Source organism: Panthera tigris, chromosome B4, assembly GCF_018350195.1.
Source record: "Panthera tigris isolate Pti1 chromosome B4, P.tigris_Pti1_mat1.1, whole genome shotgun sequence".
In the NCBI taxonomy this organism is placed as follows: Eukaryota; Metazoa; Chordata; class Mammalia; order Carnivora; family Felidae; genus Panthera; species Panthera tigris.
In genome coordinates this window covers 48,161,424-48,184,232 of record NC_056666.1, presented here as the reverse complement: position 1 = coordinate 48,184,232, position 22,809 = coordinate 48,161,424, and the positions used below count along the sequence as shown (strand labels likewise).

The 22,809-nt window shown below is 38.2% G+C and overlaps 1 protein-coding gene across 1 annotated transcript in view; it reads left to right on the top strand.

Moving 5' to 3' along the window:
- RERG (RAS like estrogen regulated growth inhibitor) overlaps positions 1-22,809 on the top strand; it is a 117,389-nt gene that overhangs the window by 89,236 nt on the left and 5,344 nt on the right. Inside the window, exon 3 of the mRNA XM_007082753.3 lies at positions 14,088-14,144. Within this exon, the coding sequence (XP_007082815.1) occupies positions 14,088-14,144 (57 nt within the window). The remainder of the gene's footprint in view (positions 1-14,087; positions 14,145-22,809) is intronic.

Below are 22,809 nucleotides of genomic sequence, written 5' to 3'. Positions count from 1 at the left end.
TTTGTTGTTGTTTTATATCCTTTATAAGCATTCCTAACCTCTACTCCCTATCAAACATGCTAGGAATTATAAGTCATGATTCTGCCATTTTCCCATTCTCATTTGTCATCCTAAACCCAGTTATCAGTATCAAATTAACCTTTACCTTCCTACTTTTTAGGACTTGGGATGCACTGAAGCCAGACTCCCAGGCTAGGTTTTTAGAGACAAGTGTTTGCCTCATAATTCTTAGAGACTATACCATTTATCCTTAAGAAATTCCTTGTGAGGAGAACTGACATCTATTCTCTAACTCTTTCTCAGAGTGATAATTTTGTCAGAATGCAGAACAGGCCAAAATTTCAGGCTTAACCATAATAATTTAAAAGCAGTTTCTAGACCCCCATCTGGAACTAATTTATGTCTCATTTTAATTTGTGGTGTTATAAAGCATTCACTTTTATATTGCGTTAATTTTAAATTTCCATTAAATTACTCAATTTCTATGTTTTTATGTGGCTTAAGGGTTTTTTATGTCCAATGATTTTAACCTTCACAGGAAGTAGAGCAAGGCAGGTGGGGGCAGGGCGGGGAGGGGATGGGGTAGGAGACAGACTGCTTCAGAAACTACAGCTATATGGACAAATTTTTGTCCCTTGGCTTAATCTGTTAACTATTTTATAGTTTAGCTAGAAATGTTGAGGAGTTGAAGTGGGGAGAACATAGGAAGCAAAAAAGGACATCATGAGATTAAGCTAAACTTAGAGTTTTGTCCTAAGTCCTCTTTTCCTACTTTAAACTACCTATATGGGACATCTTAACCATGCCCATTGCATTTACTAATCACTAGAAAGTGTCACTATGGCAATGATCACTCCCTCCAGCTTCAGGAGTATGAAGATGGTTTTCTATGTGATAGCATCAAGCAGTACTTGGGACGTGATAGATATTTGACAAACATATGTTGAATGTATGATAGATGAATGGAAGGATGGAGGATAGATGGATGGATGCATGGATGGATGGATGGATGGAACATTTCTATCTGGAAGTTTTCATTGTGTCTCATGTTCAACATGCTTAAGCCCAACCTCACTTGCTCTTACATCATTTCCTCATTATCTTCTGTCTCAAAGAATAATGCTACCCCAGACTTTTATTTCATATGGACTGACTTCTCTACCTCACTCTCTATAGCTAATCAATGAACAATTTCTATAGGTAACCAGTTCATACTGAGCCATACCCCTACTCAAATTGCTGTGTGTTCATAGACTTCAGAGTGAAATCTAAACTCCTCAAGGTGACATACAAGCATCTTCCTAGTCTGGTTTCTGAGAAAGCTCACAAGTACCTTCCACATAGCTCCACCCTCAACACCACTCAACCTACCCTGAACCACATGTGATTCCTAACTAAACCAGGCTCTCCCATGAAAGAAGCCTTTGAAGATGATGCTCTTTGCTTGGAATGCTATGCCTAAATTAGTGAGCTTCAACTCATCCAAGACCCAGCTCAAAATTTAGCTCTAATATAGAGTCATTTCTAATATCTTGCTTAGGGAATCTTCTTTGTCTTGCTTTCTTTGGTGGCTAGCACAGCGCTCAATGAATATTGATCAAGTGGGTGTGTGTAGAACCCATAGGGGAGTAGGGAGAACAGAAACATTTAATGAGAGAGCCAATGAGAGAGCACTTGAAAATTATTGAATTTAGGTATCAATATTTCTGTTCTGAATGCTGTGTGTACAACTTTGCTCTGAGCCCCTCTCCTTAAGATCTGACATTTTAAGTCACAGTTTGCTGGAGTTTATTGATAACTCCTTTCTAGTTCAGCTCCTCAGTTTCATTTAAAAAAAATTGTTAAGCATTTATTTATTTATTTATTTATTTAGAGAGACAGAGCATGAGCAAGGGAGGGGTAGAGAGAGAAGGAGACACAGAATCTGAAGCAGGCTCCAAGCTCTGAGTTATAAGCACAGAGCCCAACGTGGGGCTCGGACCCACGAACTGTGAGACAATGACCTGAGCCGAAGTTGGGTGCTTAACCGGCCAAGCCACCCAGGCACCCCAAGCTCCTCAGTTTCAAAGCATGCCTTCCCACTACAGGCCCTGAGATTCAAAACTGGTGCATTCTTGGTCTCAGCTGCCACTGACAGTTGTTAGTCCCTCACCTGCCGTGACCTACTAGACCAGGCCTCAGTGCCAAGATCTCCATAGTTCACTTTGATTTCAGGCAAAATGGCCCATGTTTCTTAGACGAGGTTAGAATAATCACAGAAAAGAGAGGACTGTTAAAAATAAGAACATGAACTTGGGGGTTGGTGGTTTAGGAAAGACCCAGGAATAAAGTATGAAGGAACAGAAGTGTTGGACCCAGGAGGTGGGGGAATAGGGAAATTTGATTCAGAGTTTTGATTGACAGGAGGCTAATAGAGGTCTAGGTGACAGAGCAAAGAAAGTGAAACTGAACTTCCTCTTATATTTTAGGTAAACCTTCTGGTTGGCTGTCTCTAAGATGGAACAGATGTAGTTATAGGATTGATGCTTTATACATACCACCCTGATGTTGTCTATTACATTTTCTCTTCCACAAAATACAAGTGTTTCCCACCCCCACCAGATCTTTTTTATTTTTCCTGAAAGATGCAAAGACCCAAACTCTCATCTCCTAAAGAACAGAAACTATATCTTATTTTTTTGCCATTTTGCCTAAAATGGTTCCTGACATTCTGTTTTTTGTTGCTGAAAGAATGAACTTGCTAATGACTGAGGAAACTAGTGAGGAAACAGTTGCTTATCACATTCCATTTTATGTCTATATCATTATCTACTTGTTTTCCTCCTTTGCTGCATCCTTAAAGACCTTCTCAAGAGAAAAACAAAAATCTTATTTATATAAGAGTTTCCTTCTTGAAATTCATATTCTCTCTCTGTGTTGCCATGGTTTCTGGTCATGGATGTTCCCTCCACTAAGGATGAAGAAATCTAGTCATGAGCAAAAAATGTGCTTTTCAAAGCATGCCTCTTCATAAAAAGTATGCTCATCTGGAAAATACTATCAGCCATTCAGAATTATATCATATCCATTGAAATATTAAAATATAGTGGTATGTATTGAATATTGGGGGAAAATGAGTTTTAAAGTATACAAACCTGGGCTCAATCTCAGATCTGTCACTTCACTGCTTTGTAAAATAGACAAGTTTATTTACTTTTCAGTTCAGATTTCTTATATGTAAAATAGGACCATTAATTTCTACTTTTAAGAGTGTTTTGAGAAATAAATAAGCTCGTAGTCAGTATTCAATGCAAACTGCAGTACAAACTCCCCTTCTGATATTTAGCATTCCAGAATTCCCATTCATGTTTGAATTTAGAACATAACTAAAGCCTAAAGATATTTTTTAAACTGTTTTCATGTATATTTAGTTTTGAGAGAGAGAGGGAGAGACAGGAGAGACAGAACATGAGTGGGGGAGGGGCAGAGTGAGGGAGACACAGAATCTGAAGTAGGCTCCGAGGCTCTGGGCTGTCAGCACAGAGCCCGACGTGGGGCTCGAACCCACAAACTGTGAGATCATGACCTGAGCTGAAGTTGGATGCTTAACCAACTGAGCCACCCAGGCACCCCAAGCCTAAAGATATTTTTGAAGAGTATATACATTTTTAATCCAAGAGCTAATATCACTAATACAGTAGAACCTTAGATTGCGAGTAACTTGTTTTGCGAGTGTTATGAAAGATGAGCAAGCATTTCTATTAAGTTTTAACTTGATAAAGGAGCGATGCCTTGAGTCGTATGTGACACCAAACATCACATGATCACAACTGAGCCATGGTTCTTTTCTCTGTCTTTCGCTATGGGATGGTGGGTGATCATCTCCCTTGTTTGGATGCTCTGTGTCAGGCCGCGGTGTTTGGCAGAAATCAGTAATTTTTCAGAACATTGGAAGGTACCTACAACTGGCACTAGTGTATTTTTTGTCACTTCAAAGCACCTGTGGACAGTCCGTTACTTTTCCATACAAGAGTAACCTTAGGAATGCTTCGCTTCATTGTAGGCCGGGCTGCCTACAGATATAGACCTTTTCCTCTGTGGCCTTATTGCCAGTTACATTAAATACAGTATAGGACAAGAGTTCATTCATACTGTACTGTAGTCAACATCTGTTAGTGATAGTGAAGGTCATCCTACACAATAACCCTCCTCTCTCTGGTCTCCCTGATACCAGCCACAAAGGTTTTCAAAGGTAAGTGTAGGTTAATTTGCTTACTTTATATTTTGTATTTTCTTTATTATTTTGTATTATAGCATAGTATTGAAATCATTTTTACATGAATACTTTTGGGTTGTGGAACAAATCACCTGAGCTTCCGTTACTTCTTATGGGGAAATTCGCTTTGATATGCAAGTGCTTTGGATTACAAGCATGTTTCTGGAGCAAATTGTGCTTGCAAACCACGGTTTTACTGTATATGGATTCTTGGCTCCACAAATTTGGTGGATCTTGCCCTTTTTAGTCCATCAAGTTTGCAGTGGACACCTGAACTAGACATTGGACCAGTGAAATGGTGGTAGATAGTCAATGGAAGTTCCTTCAAGGGACTTGGTGTTTAAATAATAAAGACACCCTAGAGTACAGACCTAAGTACAATGGGAATATGGGAGTCAAATAATTTATCCAGGTTTTAATTGTTTTCTCGTTTATATCTCAAATATTTATTGAGCACACGTCACGTATCAGGCAGTGTGCCAGCCACCAGAGATGAAGATGAATAAGGCTACAATCTCAGAATCTGTAAGACATACAGGAATATAACTTCATATTTATAAGGCAGTTGCACGCTGCCTAAGTTGTTCTATAGTTGTCCTATAATAGAGAAGAAACAAATGACAATTTCATGTCATACAAGGAGTGATTAATGGTTGGGGAAGGCCAGGGAAGACTTTAAAGGAGGTGGTCCTTCACTAGTTACCACAGACCGAAATGCGGTGAATAGTAACACTATCTATGAGTCTGCAGCTTTCTAAACTCATCTGTCTTTGCCCCTTTCTTTGATCTACCAAAGTAGTTCTATCTCCTACTTAATATGCTGACTCGTTTTTAGCATATTTGGACTTTCAGGGGTGCCAAGTTAAAAAGGAAATGAGCCTGACAGTATTTATGGAGCACACAAAAGAAGCTATGGTCTTGCCTTGTATTTAAAATAATAGTAATAGATCCTAAAAGACACCTTAAAGAAACATAAAGTCAACTACATTGACATGATGAAGCAAAACTGCATCATGAGGATGATTACAATGTCTTATGTACGGTTTTATCCACCATGGATTACAGAACGGATAGTGTTTAGTGCTCCACATGGAGGCAATAAACGAAGCTCGTGAATGTTCAGAAGCTTATGTCTAGAAAGTCATTTTTTTCCTAGAGACACGGCAGGCTTCATTTTTGCCAGAGATTTGATTTTAATCTTTTGTAATGAAGTAGCGTAATCAAAGGACCCTATATCGAGGCTCCTGGGTGCCTCGGTTGGCTAAGCATCCGGACTCTTGATTTCAGCTCTAGCCATGATCTCACAGTTGGTGGGATTGAGCCCTGCCTCCGGCTCTGAGCTGGCAGTGTGGAGCCTGCTTGGGATTTTCTCTCTCTCCCTCTCCCTCTCTGTCTCTGCCCCTTCCCAGCTCACATGCCCTCTCTCTCTCTCTAAACAAACATTTTTAAGAAGTACCCTATATGTAAAGTATATGCAATTTTCACTCCCAAATTTTTCAAATTAAGAGCTTAATAACAGGAGAGGAGTATATTACCAGGAATTGTAGGCCGTTTGATGACAAATTTCTCACCTGTAAAAAAAGAAGATTCTATTAAATGAGTCAGGGTGAGTCACTGAAAGAATGTGGGTGGGGCGCCTGGGTGGCTCAGTCGGTTGAGCGACCGACTTCAGCTCAGGTCATGATCTCACGGTTTGTGAGTTCGAGCCCCGGGGGTGGCTCTGTGCTGACAGCTCGGAGCCTGGAGCCTGTTTCACATTCTGTGTCTCCCTCTCTCTCTGCCCTTCCCCGACTCACGCTCTGTCTCTCTCTGTCTCAGAAATAAATAGACATTAAAAAAAAAAGAAAGAAAGAATGTGGTTCCTGGGATCAGACCAGGGTGCACACATATTTGAGGAAGAAATGTAAATGATCTGAGCTTCATTTTCTTTGTTATTGCACACAGATACATATACATAGGCCTAAGTATATACATATACATATATTCGGTGCTATAGGACAATGAAGGGTAAAGACACACATTTGTCCCTTGAATAACGCAGGGGTTAGTGACATTAACCCCCCCGTGCAGTTGAGAGTCCGTATATGACTTTTGACTCCCCCAAAACTTAACTACTAATAGTCTACTGTTGAGCAGAAGCCTTACCAATACCATTAATAGTCAATTAACACATATTTTGTATGTTATATATCATGTATTGTATTCTTACAATAAAGTAACTAAAGAAAAAAATGTTATTGGAAAAATCATGAGGCAAAGAAAATAAATGTATGGTACTGTACTGAATTTATTGAAAAACTGTGCATGTAAGTGGGCCCACACAGTTCAAACCTGTGTTGTTCAAGGGTCAACTATGTATGTAAAGATATGGCATAACACCCGACCTAATAGTGCATTCTCAACAGATGAACGTGGATAGCGATACTAACAATACTGCATTATTTTTAAATGCTTTCCCATCATAATGTTTATGATATTGCTTAAGCACATCAGTGTTTAATGAAGTGAGAAAAACAATTCCCAAGTTGTATTAAACTCTCTCACCCTTGTTTGTTCATTATTTTTCAAATACATTATTGATTGTGACATTCATAAAATTCAAACTGAAAGCAATTTAGTGTTGATTTGGCCACCCGTGTTGGCTTAGGAATACACACCATTGCCTCTTGTTTTCTGCTGGCCAAGTAAAGATTCTGTAAATTCTGTACTGAAGTAGAAAGGAGGAGAAGACGGGGAGGGAGCTACTCTATCTCCCAGCTGCAGCATAATTTTGAGAAGTTTCACGTTTAGAATGCTGTGTAAGTTTATTATAATGTTTCCATGTAGTTTTCAAGCTTTAAGAATTCTATGAAACATTGAAAAATTTTGTTGTAAAAAAATAGAAAAAATTTGAATAACAAGTTGTGAACATACTTACAACCGATAGTGGACTATGACTGTGTGTATTGTCCACATTTGCCTTCTTTTCCTGTAACAAAAATAGTTGTTTATTTTTCGCAGAATAATTGACACTCTGCGACATAATTGTTCTGAATTTAGCATACTCTTATGGAAGGTCATTAAAGGCTAGTTCATTACCTTAGGACTTAAAAGTAACTATATATGGGGTACCTGGGTGGCTCAGTCAGTTAAGCATCCATCAGACTCTTGATTTTGGCTCAGGTCATGATCCCAGGGTCATGGGATCAAGCCCCACATCAGGCTCTGTGCTGAGAGCTGCAGCCTGCTTGGGATTTTCTCTCTCCCTCTGCCTCTCTCTGCCCCTTCCCTACTTATTCTCTCTCTCTCTCTCTCTTTCTGAAAATAAACAAACTTAAAAAAAAGTAACTGTATTTTTTATGAAGGTCCTGCAGGTTACAGAATGAAAACCATACACATCACTTAATATATATTCATAATAACTTTTCATTATGATATGAATGTAGTAGATAACAAGCACAATCTTTGAGTCTGCAGTAAATCAATGGTTTTCACTGGGTGTGTTATCAGGATTATAGATAAAATCCAAAAGGAATTCAGGTGATGAAGTTCTTTGAAGTACTTAATTGAACCACAGATTCTTTACCTGTCTTAAAAAATATCTGAACTGGCCATTTGAAACATGTGTAGCAGGCTTTTTCCAGAACAATCAGTCGACCACAATTCCATAAGCCTATTATAATTTTCCCATGATAAATGCTTATTGTTGCGTGCTGCTGAGTTTTGAGATAGATTTGTTCAGCAGCAATAACTAATAGAAAGAAAGGAAAGGTTTCACAAAGAAGGTTATATTTGAATTAGATTTTGAAGGATGATTAGGATTTTATTAGTTGGGTAGGGACCTTCGAGGCAGCGGTAACAACATGATTAGATGCGTTAAGAGATGAATGTGCATGATATTAAGTAGTACAGTCAGTCTGCCGGGCTGACGTAAGCATAAGGAGTGCTACTGAAAGTAATTGAAATTCAGGTTGCACAGGTCTGTGGGTATCAGAGGAAGGAAAGGAATCAACTCTGACCCACAAGGTGGCTAGCCATCTGTTACAGATGAGAAAGCCGAAGTTTGGAGAGGACAGGTAACTGGAAACTACTTTAACTGATAGAGCATTCAATACACATCAGTGAAAAGACATGGATGTTCCCTTCAGACAAAAGGACTAGATTTTTACAGTAAGGATGCTTCTTTAAAGGACCTATAGAGAAGAACAATAATCACAAATATTTACGCGGTCATATATGCTTAAGTAGCCACGGAACAATTGTATTATATACATTGTTAATCAGGTTATTTCAGGTTATTTCATAAATGATATAAGTGAAAAATAATGACGTAACAAGAATTTTTTTTAAGAATTTGGGCCTAGGGGCACCTAGGTGGCTCAGTGGGTTGAATGTCCAACTTCAGCTCAGGTCATGATCTCTCAGTTTGTGAGTTCAAGCCCCGCCTGAGGTTCTCTGCTGTCAGCACAGAGCCCACTTTAGATCCTCTGTCCCCATCTCTCTCTTCCACTCCCTGGCTCATGCTCTTTCTCTCTCTCTCAAAAATGAAAATAAACATTAAAAAAAGTAAATGTAAGTAAAAAGTAACACTTGAAAGTTCTATTGGAATCTCTAGAGTATATTTTTAAATGTCTTTAAGAGCAAAAGAATATCGTGTGTGTTAGTTTTCATTTACCTCAAAAGTTCATTTCTGGGACGCCTGCATGGCTTAGTCCGATAAGTATCCGACTTTGGCTCAGGTCATGATCTCATGATCACACTGTTCACCATTACAGTTCGTGGGTTGGAGCCCCACATAGGGCTCTGTGCTAACAGGTCAGAGCCTGGAGCCTGCTTCTGATTCTGTGTCTCCCTCTCTCTCTGCCCCTCCCCTGCTCACGCTCTGTCTGTCAAAAATAAATAAATGTTAAAAAAAAAAAGTTCATTTCCAAAAGTTGATCTACTGTACGGATCATATCCATTGAATTTTCATTTTAAAATATTATTCTGATCACGAAAGTTGGTACTTTCAATGTCCTCCTCATCTTGATGATGACATCAGAAATTATTTTGAATAACTAGCCCAGACTTGTTAATCTATTTCGAAATGACATAACTATTTTAATGTAGAAATAATGCCTTTTAGCATTTGCTTATAAATGAAATATTATCATTGGATTAAATTCTACTTCGTGAATTTTCCATTTTGTTAAAACCAGCTTTCATAGGTAATCATGAAATGCAATTCCAGTAATATAAAAAATAAACCACATAAAATGAAGAATTATTCATGTTGGTTATAAATTAGGCAAAATGTTCTTTTCTAGATTGACTTTGAGACATGTTCACCTATTCAGTGGAAAGGTAGGTTTTCAAGGCAATGGGAAGAAAATAAGATATTTCAGAATGCAGAAACTTAACTGCAACCAATCTAATATGTCAAATCTTAAAACTTCAGGGAAAACAAGATCTTATATCAGATTGCCAGTGGAAATAAAGTTTAGCAAAACCACCCTTTTGCATCAAAAGAAAACCTTTGCTCAAGATACTTGGGATAAAGAGGACCAGGTATTCAAAAGAAAAGTAAATCAATTTTATATAAACCATTTGAGTAAACTCCAGAAGTATAATTTGTAGAAGGATCATGAAATAGCCATTAGAAGGCATTCGGATTATATGTTAATATCACCTTTCAAGAAAAAGTCGTAGAAAGATGGCATGGTTCTGTTGTGAATTCTCTTGGATTGTTTTTTCTGCTTATTCTCTCAGTGCCTGGTTATTGTTTAACTGTTAAGAAGAGTGAGCTGTGACCTGAAGTGATCAATCTTTCTCATCTATTTAAGAAGTATTTTATAGTTGGGGCGCCTGGGTGGCTCAGTCGGTTAAGCGGCCGACTTCGGCTCAGGTCATGATTTCACGTTCCGTGAGTTCGAGCCCCGCGTCGGGCTCTGTGCTGACAGCTCAGAGCCTGGAGCCTGTTTCAGACTCTGTGTCTCCCTCTTTCTGACCCTCCCCTGTTCATGCTCTGTCTCTCTCTGTCTCAAAAATAAATAAACGTTAAAAAATTAAAAAAAAAAAGAAGTATTTTATAGTCTACTGTGTGCCAGACACTGTTCCAGATACTAGAGAACAGTGATAAATCAAACAAATGTAATGCCCTTATGAATATACATTCTAAAGAAGGAATCAAGTAAAATAATAATAATAATGATAATAATAATAAAATAATGATAATAGTAAAATAGCATTTCAGTTGTTTTTATCATCACTATCATTATTATTAGTGGTGGGGATATTAACAATAGTAATAATAGATTTATGGAATGTCTGACAGTGGCAAGAAATGACCTCATCTCCTATTCCACCCACTGTTGCCATTCTGATTTAGCCACACCAGTGGGTCAGCTTGTTGTTCCCTGACCATATCAAGCATGCCTTCCTGCTTTAGGGCCTTTTCACTGGCTTCTCCTTCTCCTTCAAACACTCTACCCCCAGAAATCTTCTCTCATCTGTTTCTTACACCACCTCCTCAATTAGGATTATCTTGGTCACCCTATCTTAAATAATAACTCTTACATCTTCCTACCCCAGTGCCATTACCCTTACCTTGTTCTACTTCCTTTCCCATAGCACTTACTACCTCTAATGTATTATGTAACGTATTTATTATTTTTATTTTTTATCTGTCTCCTCCTGGTAGAGTATAAGCTCTGTAACGTCAGAGATCTTTGAATTGCTTATTGGATTATTCCAAACACCTGAAACAGAACCTGATACAGAGTAGGCACTCAGTAAGTATTTATTCAGTGAGATGAGGTCAGGAAGAATTTGAGGAAAAAATGTGGCATGAGATGGCTTAAGTTTTAGCAGAAACATTGGCTGCTGCATAGAGAGTAGTTTAAAGGAATTCTAGGGATACGGCTGAAGGAGGGCCACCCCAAGGAAACAATTGCATTATCGTTAACAGGTGAAAGCATGTGATGAGAGAGTGGTAGTGATGGAGGAGGTGAGACCTGCAAGATATGTCCCACGTAAAAGTTATATTCCCTAATAAAATTATAATCAAATTTGTGGGTAAATAATACTGAAGATTGATGGTTACATCAGTAGGTGGTGAATGTTATTTAAGCACCTCAAACAACAAAGTAAGTAACCAAGACTTTAACAGCTATCACTTCCACGTATACAACATTATTTTCATTCTTTAGACTGACAATTTGAAATTTAAATATTTTTTAAAACTTAAAAATACAGACAGTGCATTTGTCTTTTCCATGAATAATCTGTGTAAGAGAGATAAAAGCACGTCTTCCAAGAGTAAACATAAGGCATGTCAGTTTTTCAGTATGGTTTTGCTGGGGTTTTTTGCTGTATTTGAAATAGACTAAATTTTGTTTAAAAAAACATATGATCCTATTGTCAAAATAGCCATCAAATAATAATGTTCATCTCTTAAAAAGAATATTAGGAATATTTAGATTGATATCAGTGATTAAGCCTAGCAACACTGCCCCATTGGAAGGTACCTTCCTGAAACGGAGCCAATAACCCAGCAGCCAGCAGGAACAGCTTCTCAAAAACAAACATGACATCTCAAAGGTCACCAGAATCCTCTTTGTATTCATAGAACAGCTTCCTTAGAATCCAACCCCAGAGCTAATTTATTCTAATATGAGAAAAAATTCTAACAGGCTCATTCATGTGGCTCATCAGTCTTTGGAATGATAAAAGTCACAAAGGAGACGTACAGATGGGTTGGTTATGGGAGGTGGTCTCAGTGACCGTGGCAAAAAGAGAAAGCCATTGTTTTCGAAGGAGGAAAAAAGGTGTGTGTATGAATACATATATTCAAAAGCTAAAACCATTTAAGCCCTAGCACTCTTGAGCTGTGCTGCCTTGACCATTCTTCGGCTTCTCAAAGTATTGCTGTGTAACTGCACAGGGCACTAATCCAGGTTGTTAACTAAGATCCAGACATTTTTAAATGATTCAGTTATGTTCAATATACTCGGTTTTGAAAGGCAATGGAAAGCCTAATGCATTGTAGAAAGATTTCGTTGAGAAGTAATTAAAGTTTAAATGGCCTCAGAATCAGGGAAGTTCAAACTTCAGCAATGTGAAACTTTATTAATTTTAATATCTCATTGCTTCAGGATGTCAGATAAATGAATTTTTCTGGTCCAAACCTTTCGAGTTAAAACTACATAACTCTAACAAATGGTAAAACTCAATAGTACAGGCAGTTATGTTTACTAATGTGCTAATTTAAAAACAGAAAAATAATTGGCTACTGCTTACTGCTTCTTACATGCAAAAAAATGCATCCTCAAGAGAGTGAACAGTGACAGACTCTGAAAATTGCAGATGAAGCCACAAGTACACTTACTGTGGGAAGTATTGTAGGGTCAGTGGCCTTGCTACTTTAGGCACTGCAAATATTTTGGCTTAAATTCAGACTCACACTCTGTAATTAGAAAAAACATTGTACTTTCAGGCTCCAGCCAAGCCACATATGTTTGTGTTCTGTTTTGAGGTTCTCATTGCAAATTGCACTGTGATCTTTCACATAAGGCACTATGGTAGGGATGACAGACTTCTGTTGATCTTAACAGTGGCAACAGACAAAGGGCAGACTGATGGCAATACCAGCTGACTAGCTGTATTTCTTCAAGGAGTAGCTTTGGGTTACTGCATACAGGGCATTTCAGTAAAAATAAAAATACTCTCATAATAGATATTTTTTTGACTATAAAATATGATAGACATTGATTCTTTTGTTAGGATCAGTGAGATTCCCAGGAAGACCACTAAAGGTCTGCAGAGGGCTCACGAGGCTGCTGAAATTATCTGCCAAAATGTGTGTATATACATTTTACCGGGGAAAAGATTCCAAGCTTTCGTTCCATTTTCAAAGTGTCTGTGACACCCCTTTCCAAAAAAAAAAAAGTTTTTAAGGAGATTAAAAGCCGCTGCTTTCGCTACACCTATAGGAAAATGTTGAGCATGTGTCCCATCAGGTTTTAAGGACAATAGAGCCTCCTCCAATTATGCCACCTCTCCTTCTGTCATGGGCTTCCAGTCACGTATTATCTAGATGGCCCAGGCCTCATATTTAGTTTAGAACAATAGATAAATCACAGGCTTTGGAAGTTGACTGCTTAGACTCAAATCCTGACTTGGCCACTAACTAGTTCAGTGAGCTCAGTTAAATTTGTTAAGTTTTCAGAGCCTCAGTTTCCTTATTTGAAAAATGGGAATAATCACAGTATCTGACTCATAGGGAGGAGGTAAGGGTTGAGAAGATCATGTAAGTGAAGTGTTAGCCCAGTTCCATACCCTAACTCTGACTGTATTATTTCATCAGTGTTACCTTTGATGAGCTTTAATGAGTACTAATAAAATCCTTAATTTTGAAAATCTGTTTTTTTAATAATACCAATTACCAGCTAATGATCTTTTCATTGCAGTTAAAAATCATGTTTTCAACTCACCTTTGTCAATTGTTAGCAATATTCAAAACTTCAGATGCCTGTATTGTGACACTTTACGTCCAAATTCATTGTTCTGCTAAAAATTTTATATATGGGCATGTTCAAATTGTGATGTCTTTTCTTTGTTTGTTTGTTTTTATCCTATAACTAAGAGAACAAATCTAGCCTGTTGATTAATGCGCCATTAAAACATTATACCAATTTTTAGGCCACAATATGAAATAGAAAAAGCATCTGGATAAACATAAATGAATGGATTGGGTTTACATGCCAAGAACTATAAAGCACATATAGTTGTCTGGGCTATTTCTCTTTCCATACAAGGATAAGAACTATAAGGAAATTAACAAATTTGTTTGAAATGTTGCTCTTTTCTTCCACAGCTCTTGTAGTGAGATTCCTGACCAAGCGCTTCATCTGGGAATATGATCCCACTCTTGGTAAGTCAAATTTTGTTTCTTCTTCCTTTCCACTCAAAGTTTATGACCCAAAAGAGACAATAACATTTTCTGTTGCAACCTTTTGAAGCACCTACCAAGTGTTTGGGAAGTGCCTTATCAAATCATGCAAAGAAGTCTGTAAAGAAGCGAGCCATGTGTCTCATGCTCTCTGTGCTTAGAACCATGCAGGATATTCATGCCTACATGAAGAAATCAGGTCAAACTGGGGACAAGAAGGGAGTGGGTACAACATGATGTCCATCTGTTGGAAATGTAGCATCGTTTTAATGGGAGAAGGATGCCACAGTGCACAGGCTAATCTGGTGTGGAAGAGAATGGCATGCTGAGGAGAGTATTACAATAAAAGAAGCCTTCTGAATGCTGATTTTGGGAAAACATAAAAGTAAACCATATTTCTCTCCAGGGAATCTGATCAAAGCCTATTTAAAAAAGAAAAAAGTGGTAGCAAAACTGGTATCTGTGGATCTTGAAAGTAGCCATAATATTGATGTATGAAGCATTCATGGTGTTTTTTAAATTGTCCAAAACATATTAGATACCTATTCAGTTATCATCTTCAAAATAATGCTGACAATCCATGGGTTCTAATTTAAGCTTCAGATTTTATTCTGCGTGAATCCTTTGAGTTTTGTTTCTGATGCTTCAAGGAGCCCAGCTGGTATTGTAAAAGTTGTTACTTTGATCCAGAGACAGGAGAGACGTACATCCATTGTTTGATTACTAGGCATAGTGTCCAGGTTGAGCTGGCCTCACTCAGAATACTGAAATGGGCAAAGAATATTCCTCTTTTTAAAGTTTCATTTTGTTTTGTTTTGGTTATCACTCCAAGCTGACATATGTTCAATTTAATTTTTTAATGTTTATTTATTTATGAGAGACAGAGAAAGAGCACAAGTGGGGGAGGGGCAGAGAGAGGGAAACAGAATCCGAAGCAGGCTCCAGGCTCTGAGTTGTCAGCACAGAGCCCGATGCGGGGCTCGAACCCACGAACCATTAAGATCATGACCTGAGCCGAAGTCAGCCGCGTAGCCAACTGAGCCACCCAGGCGCCCCTACATACATATGTTCAAGTTAAAAGGCAGCCTTCTTGGGGCACCTGGGTGGTTCAGTTGGTAGGGCATCCAACTCTTGATCTCAGGGTTGTGGGTTTGAGCCCCACATTGGGCTTCCCTTTGTGCCTCCTTTCATTGATTTTATTCATTCATTCAACAAATAAGTATTAAATGCCTCCTATGTCATATATATTATGTATGACATATATATATATATATATATATATATATATATAATGCCATATATATTATTCTAGGTGGTGAAGATAAACCAATAGGCAGAAAGAGAAAGCCTGTGGCTTTTTCTAAGCCTGTGGCTTTTTCTGAGCCTGTGGCTTTTTCTGAGCTAACAGTCTAGTAAAGACAGAAGAGTCAATAAACAAATAAACAATGAATAGTGATAAGTACTATGAAGGAAGACTGGACTGAGAAGGAATACAGAGTGATCTTATAGTTTACTTATTTTTTAACTTTTTAATCTATCTGGAACTTATTTTAGTGAGAAGTACACACTGAAGATCCAACAATCTTTCCAAATAGTTGACAAACTTTCCTACTATTGTTTACTAAATGGTCCCCACCTTTCCCCACTACTTTCAAAGCTGTTTTTGTTTTTTTTTTTTAATACACTGTATTATTTACACTAGGCTGCAGTTCTAGATTTGCTTTTCATGTCTATCTCCAGTACCGCACTCTTGATAACTGTATGCTTTTTAGCACATTGTGGCACACAGGAGGGAAAATCTTCTCTCTTTAACTTTCTACAAAATTATCTTGGCCAGTATTTCTAGTTTATTCTTCCAGGCCAATTTTAAAAACTCTGTCATAACATGACATGATTTTGATTAGAATTGCATTAAAACTATAAATTACTTTGAGAAGAGTCACATCCTTATGGGATTCAGAGTTTGTTTTTTTTTTTAATCTAATAGCATGCCTCTACATTTATTAATCTTTACTTCTCTGTTTTTGCTATTAAATAGTTTTTAAACATCAATAATTTTTAAAATGTTTTGGATATAGCCACAATCTAATCTTAAGAGGATGTATTTGGATCAAGAACACACTTGGTTTTAAAATATCAAACAACTGTGTATTGTTTGTCCCACGTAAGTAAATGCTTACTCTTATATTTTTATCACTTATATAATTTCTACAAAGATTGTGGTTTGGAGACTCTTAATGGCTGTGGGAGTTCAGTAGAAAAATACTAATCTTATTTACCAATCCCAGTGTATCTCAACAAAAGATGAAGCTTATGAAAAATGATCTCATAAATTTTTTTACCTCTCTGAATATGTTCTAGTAACTAATGTTACTATTTTACATTAGTCTTAGGTGAACCATTTTCCCTTTTCTTTTATTCATTCTGAAAAACAACTGCTGTTAATAGAAATCTGCCTGTATCAGTTATTTATAATGCAGACTTCCTTCAGTAAGAACAATGAAACTTTATTGAGTGACCTTGTACTGTACTGTTCAGAAAGGATTTCAGCTGCTAAGCAACAAAGCGTTGATCAGACTTCGGGAGTACCAGGCATATGACTCACTCCCAGGTGAGAGTTTTACGAACTCACCCTGGAAACTGATGTGTGTGTGTGTGTGCATGTGTGTGTATTTGTGTACTAGAAGTCCCCAGTGTTCTAGCTAACAGGAGCCCCCCATCTATTTGATTCAAGATGAATCAAGCACGTCCTGGACTTCACTACATTTTGTCATAGAGTTTCAAAACCACCACCAAAAAGGGAAAGCTACCGTTAAAAAGCAAAGTGGCATATCTGTAAAAACCAGTCTTGAATTCTGAATTCAGAGCCTTCCTCAAAACCATGGGGTATAACACTGTATGTTAATTATATTTCAATAAGAGAAAGAAAGGGAAAACATGTTTAATAGTGCAATTTTTTCCACCTGTAACAGAATTATTGCCCCATGAGAAGCTGAAGACTATGAACACCATTCCACATATTAACCCAGTTGGAATAATATCTACTGCTCTGAAGTAAATCTATGAAGAATAGATTTGCTAGTACACTAGCAAATGAGTCCCAGACTTTTAGATATCAGTAGGCTTTGCTTTTTGTTTTTTTAATTGTTTTTAATATTTATTTATTTTTGAAGGAGAAAGAGACAGAGTGTGAGTGGAAGAGGGGCAGAGAGAGAGAGAAAGAGAGAGACAGAATCCGAAGCAGACTCCAAGCTCTGAGCTGGCAGCACAGAACCCGACACGGGCTTGAACCCATGAACTGCCAGATCATGACCTGCGCCGAAGGCGGATGCTTAACCGATTGAGCCACCCAGGCACCCCACTTTTTGTTTTTTAAGGAGAAGGATTTTCACAGGAACTCCAATTAGGGATGCAAGCAAGGCTCAGAGGGTGAGAGAGAACTAAACCCGGATTCTATTTGCACTTGCATTTCATAGAAGCAGTGAATACCTTTAACATCCAATTTTTTTTGGAGGATATAACCTAAGAAATTTAGTTTTCCTTAATTTTTTTTTTTTTATTTCACTGTGGGATCAATGAAATCTTTGTCAGAGACCAGAGCTGGCTTAGGAATAGCATTTGAAAACCAGCACTGCAGCCTGTGAGATTTGGGACTTGCATCATCTGACCAGGAAAAACCCTGATGGTGGTGAGTGTAATATTCTAGTTGTAGAACAACAGGGTCCATGTTCTGATTAGATCCCCAGCAAGAACTGAATCCCTACTTCTGAGAGTCGTATTACCCTCTGAGAGTGTTGATCATGCCAGAGAATACGGTAAAGGCTGAGATGGTGTGTATAGGTGTGTGTGTGTGTGTGTGTGTGTGTGTGTGTGTGTGTGTTGGGGTGTTTGGAGAGGAAGAGAGACTATTCGTCAGCACTTACCGCTACTACTACTGTATTGGAGGCACCCTACTCCATTTGAATGGATTACAGGGCTCTCTGTGTCATTAGTAAAGGCTCAGACGGGAATGAGGGTAGGAATTGGCAGTCAGATCCATTGGCGCTTTGATTTTGTGATTGGTTCTTCCTTCCTGCACTCCACTACCCTCTGTTTGGAAAGGCTTATCCAAGAGAGAGGCACACCCGGAACAAATTTACTCAACTGGATACTAAGGCAGAGGTGCTTAGCCGACTCATGGAACTATTTAATATCGGCTCAGCGAGGAACTTAAAGATCATCGTTTGACAAATAAGGAAACAAGGCCAGTGAAGTAAATTTATCCAAGATTATGTGGCTAGTTTGTGGTTAGACCAGTAATAGAACTCAAGTCAAATAATGGAACTCAAGTCAGTACAATTTCCATTGTAGTATAAATCAAAACATTACTAAATGCTGTTGTTACTGTGCTGGCTACACGTCCATCTTAATACGTTGAAATTTGCAAAAAGCTAAATTGGTAAAAGGATTAACCATACACGACGTCCCTCTGAGCATTAATTTCTCTTAGAATATACAAAATATATTTTGATTTATAAAAATGTTACTGAATGCAGTTCATATACAATGAAACTCAGATATAATTTTTAATATGCCTAATTTCATCTTGAAACTAATAATTGGTGTTATAGTATATGATATTTTGGTTCATTTAGATATATGCCTTAAATAATCTAACCCCCCTTCCCTTTAAAAGGGAAAAAAAGACTCGGGGTGCCTGGGTGGCTCAGTTGGTTGAGCTTCTGACTCTTGATTTAGGTTCAGGTCATGCTCCCAGAGTCATAGGATCAAGCCCCACGTCAGACTCCACACGAGGTGTGGAACCTGTTTAAGATTCTCTCTGTCCCTTTCCCTCTGCCCCCCTGCTCTCTGCGTGCACACACGCACACACACTCTCTCTCTCAAAGAAAAAAGAAAAAGAAAGAAAAGAAAAAAAGACTCAAAATTACATTTTAAGTTAATATGAACAAAATGAAAAGTGTGTCCAACCTCCACACAGATACACGTTGTCTCTTACGTTTTAAAATGCATAGTGGAGTTTAATTCCAAAAAGTGCTCAGTACATTTTCTAGAATTATATCTTCATTGCAGTTAGCACACAGATGTACATTTCGCCTGTGTGGGCTATGCTTCCGCTGTTTACGTGAAGATATGTGTTCTAATGAGAGAAGAGGCTTAAAGAGAGAAGGCTCAAAATGGCATAAAACCAGTATTCAGCTTAGATGAAATCACTGCCGCTCCCCGCTGCTGTGTCTGTGACAGACATTCCCTCATTTCCTGCATTTCATCACTTTCGTTTTAGCTAACAAACAGCCAAAGAATCGCACAGCTCCATACAATTTTCATTATATTTTATTTCCCCCCTACTGTGGCCTTCTGTGGTTGAAACACATATCCTATTTATCATGGAAGCAACAGAGAAAAATGTCCCTGTCTGTCAGGCAATTTATGGTGTAAGGAGATGGAAGAGGGCCCAGAACTCTGTTTTCCAGGCCCCAGGGTGGATGCCAGCCCTTTTAAAAAGGAAGGTAGCACAAAGGCCACCACTGAACAGTAGCAGGAGAGACAGAAAGGACATAGATCCTAATATGCATGCTGCTGTCTGGGCCTCTCTTCCTCAAGCTGGAGCACTGAAGATGCAAAAGGAAAATCATTGAGAGAAGATTCATACATGAGTAGTTGCTGTAAATGGTGTTTTTTATAATTTTTTACTATTTATTTATTTGAGAGAGAGAGAGAGAGAGAGAGAGAGAGAGAAAGAAAGCAGGGGAGGGGCAGGGAGAGAGGGAGATACAGAATTCAAAGCAAGCTCCAGACTGAGCTGTCACCACAGAGCCCACCGGAGGCTTGAACTCGCAAACCTCGAGATTGTGACCTGAGCCAAAGACTGCCGCTTAACCCACTGAGCCACCCACATGCTCCTGTAAATGGTATTTTAGAGCAGTAAATTATACAAAAGAATAACCTCCCATTTAACATAAAGAGTAGGGGGATGAAATGTTCTAGAATTGAGAACCATTGTCCATACCACGTATGGATTACCTATTCTAAGAGAATAATAATGCTGCAAAATAGGCTTATTAAAATATATTAAGTATAACCTCACTTTTTTGAGAGAGAGAGGGAGACAGCACACGCACTTGAGCAGGGGAGGGGCAGAGAGAGAGAGTCTTAAACAGGCTCCACACTCAACACTCAGGGCTCCATCTCACAACCATGAGATTATGACCTGAGCTGAAATCAAGACTCTGATGCTCAACAGACACCCAGGCACCCCAAACATAACCTCACTTTAAAATTTTACTATTCAGGGGCGCCTGGGTGGCTCAGTCTGTTAAGCATCCGACTTCGGCTCAGCTCATGACCTCACGGTTCATGAGTTTGAGCCCCGCAAAAGGCTCTGTGCTGACAGCTCAGAGCCTGGAACCTGCTTCAGATTCTGTGTCTCCCTCTGTCTCTGCCTTTCCCCTGCTCACACTCTGTCTGTCTTTCAAAAATAAATAAATATTTTTAAAAATTTGCAATATACTGTTCAGAAAAGACTTCAGTTATGTGCCATGCCTATGGCAATGATCATGACACAGGCTGATGGAGGTAGAAGGCTAGGTTTTGCCACTTAGTTAAGCCTCCTTTCTGCAGTTTGTATTTTTAGGTAGGACAATATATTTGTAGCAAAGTAGCAAAAAACTGTGGTCCCAAAAGAACTGTAAAATAGTTGATGAGATAGAGAAATGAAAGTCAGAAAAATGAGATAGGAACAAATAAATAAAAGGACTGGCTCACTGGGTACCCCGTTGAGAGAGAAACTTGCAGGTTTATTTGGTTGGTTGGTCGATTGGTTGGCAAATTGGATAGTTGAGGTGTAAAGAATTAAATTAATCATACTGCTCTATCCATGTGCTTGTGAAGCTTTTATATTATTTATATTATGTTTACATAATTATATCGTATATATTAGGTATTATTATATTTCTATTATTATCTTTATTATTTATATTATTTCACTTTCTTTTTCTGGCATTCCCATTTGACACCATTGCCCTCCTCTTTCCCATAGGTATATAATCTAATATGTTTGACACTTTACATAGTGGTAAAGGCCAAATTCCAAAGGCAGTCTTCCTGAGTTTCAAGGCCAATGCTACCACTTACTTACCACTTATCCCTGTGTGACCTTTGACAAGTTATTAAATGTTGTTGTGCCTCAGTATCCTTGTGTAAAATGGAGGTAACAGTAATACCTACCACAGAGATATTTGTGAAGATTAAATGAATTAATATGAGTAAAACATTAGAACAATTCATGTTCAAATGGCAAGCAGTATGTACTAAGTATTACATATTTTTTGAAAAAGGTATTTTTTGTGTGTATCCATATACTTTAAATTTATATAAATTTCATTGTGCTATATAGATCTTCCTATAATGGTAATCATGTGATTCTTTCTTCTAGTGCTTTTTTTTTCCCCTTTAGTGCTTCAATGTATTACATTGCATGGATAGAAACAATACCCAAATTTTGGGGCGCCTGGGTGGCTCAGTCGGTTAAGCATCCGACTTTGGCTCAGGTCATGATCTCACAGTCTGTGAGTTCGAGCCCCGCATCAGGCTCTGTGCTGACATCTCAGAACCTGGATCCTACTTCAGATTCTGTGTCTTCCTCTCTCTCTGCCCCTCCTCTGCTCACGCTCTGTCTCTTTCTCTCTCTCAAAAATAAACATTAAAAAAATTTTAAAAAAACCTCTCCAAATTATGGAAAGAGCCCAAATTTCCATCAACCGATGAATGGATAAAGAAGAGGTTGTATGTATATACAATGAAATATTACTCAGACATAAAAAAGAATGGAATCTTACCATTTGCCAGAACGTGGATGGAGCTAGAGTATCATGCTAAGCGAAAAAAGTCAATCAGGGAAAGACAGATACTATATGATCTCACTCATATGTGGAATTTTAGCAACAAAACAAATGATGATGGGGGCGGAAGGGGTAGAGAGGCAAACCAAGAAATAGACTCTTAACTATAGAGAACAAACTGATGGTTGGGGGTGGGGGGGGCGGTGGGTGGTGGGATGGGTGAAATAGGTGACAGGGATTGAGGAGTCCACTTATGATGAGCACCAGGTGTATAACTAACTGGTTAAATAAAAACTGAAAAAAATTGCACTGATAGATTTTCAACACCCTGCATTTTTGAAATTAACTGATCAGTGATATACTTTTCTTATTACCCTGTTAGATTCCATTGGATAATATTTTATTTAGAATTCATGACTCTAGGGTGTCTGGGTGGCTCATCAAACTCTTGATCCCGGCTTAGGTCATGACCTCATGGTTTGTGGGATTGAGCCCTGCATCAGGCTCTGCACTGACAGCATGGACCCTGCTTGGGATTCTCTCTCTCTCTCTCTCTCTCTCTCTCTCTCTCTGTGCCCCTACCCTGCTCTTGCTCTCTGTCTTTATCTCTGTTTCTGTCTTTCTCTCAAAAAATAAACTTAAAAAAAAAAAAAACTTAAAAAAATTTATGAATCAACGTTCAAGAATGAAGTGAACCTATGATTTTATTTTATTTTTTCTCTTATTACTCTTGTAATACTTGTTAGAGCCAGCATATGCCCCATAAAAGGAATTGGATAGATATCCTTTTCTATTTTCTAGAACAACTT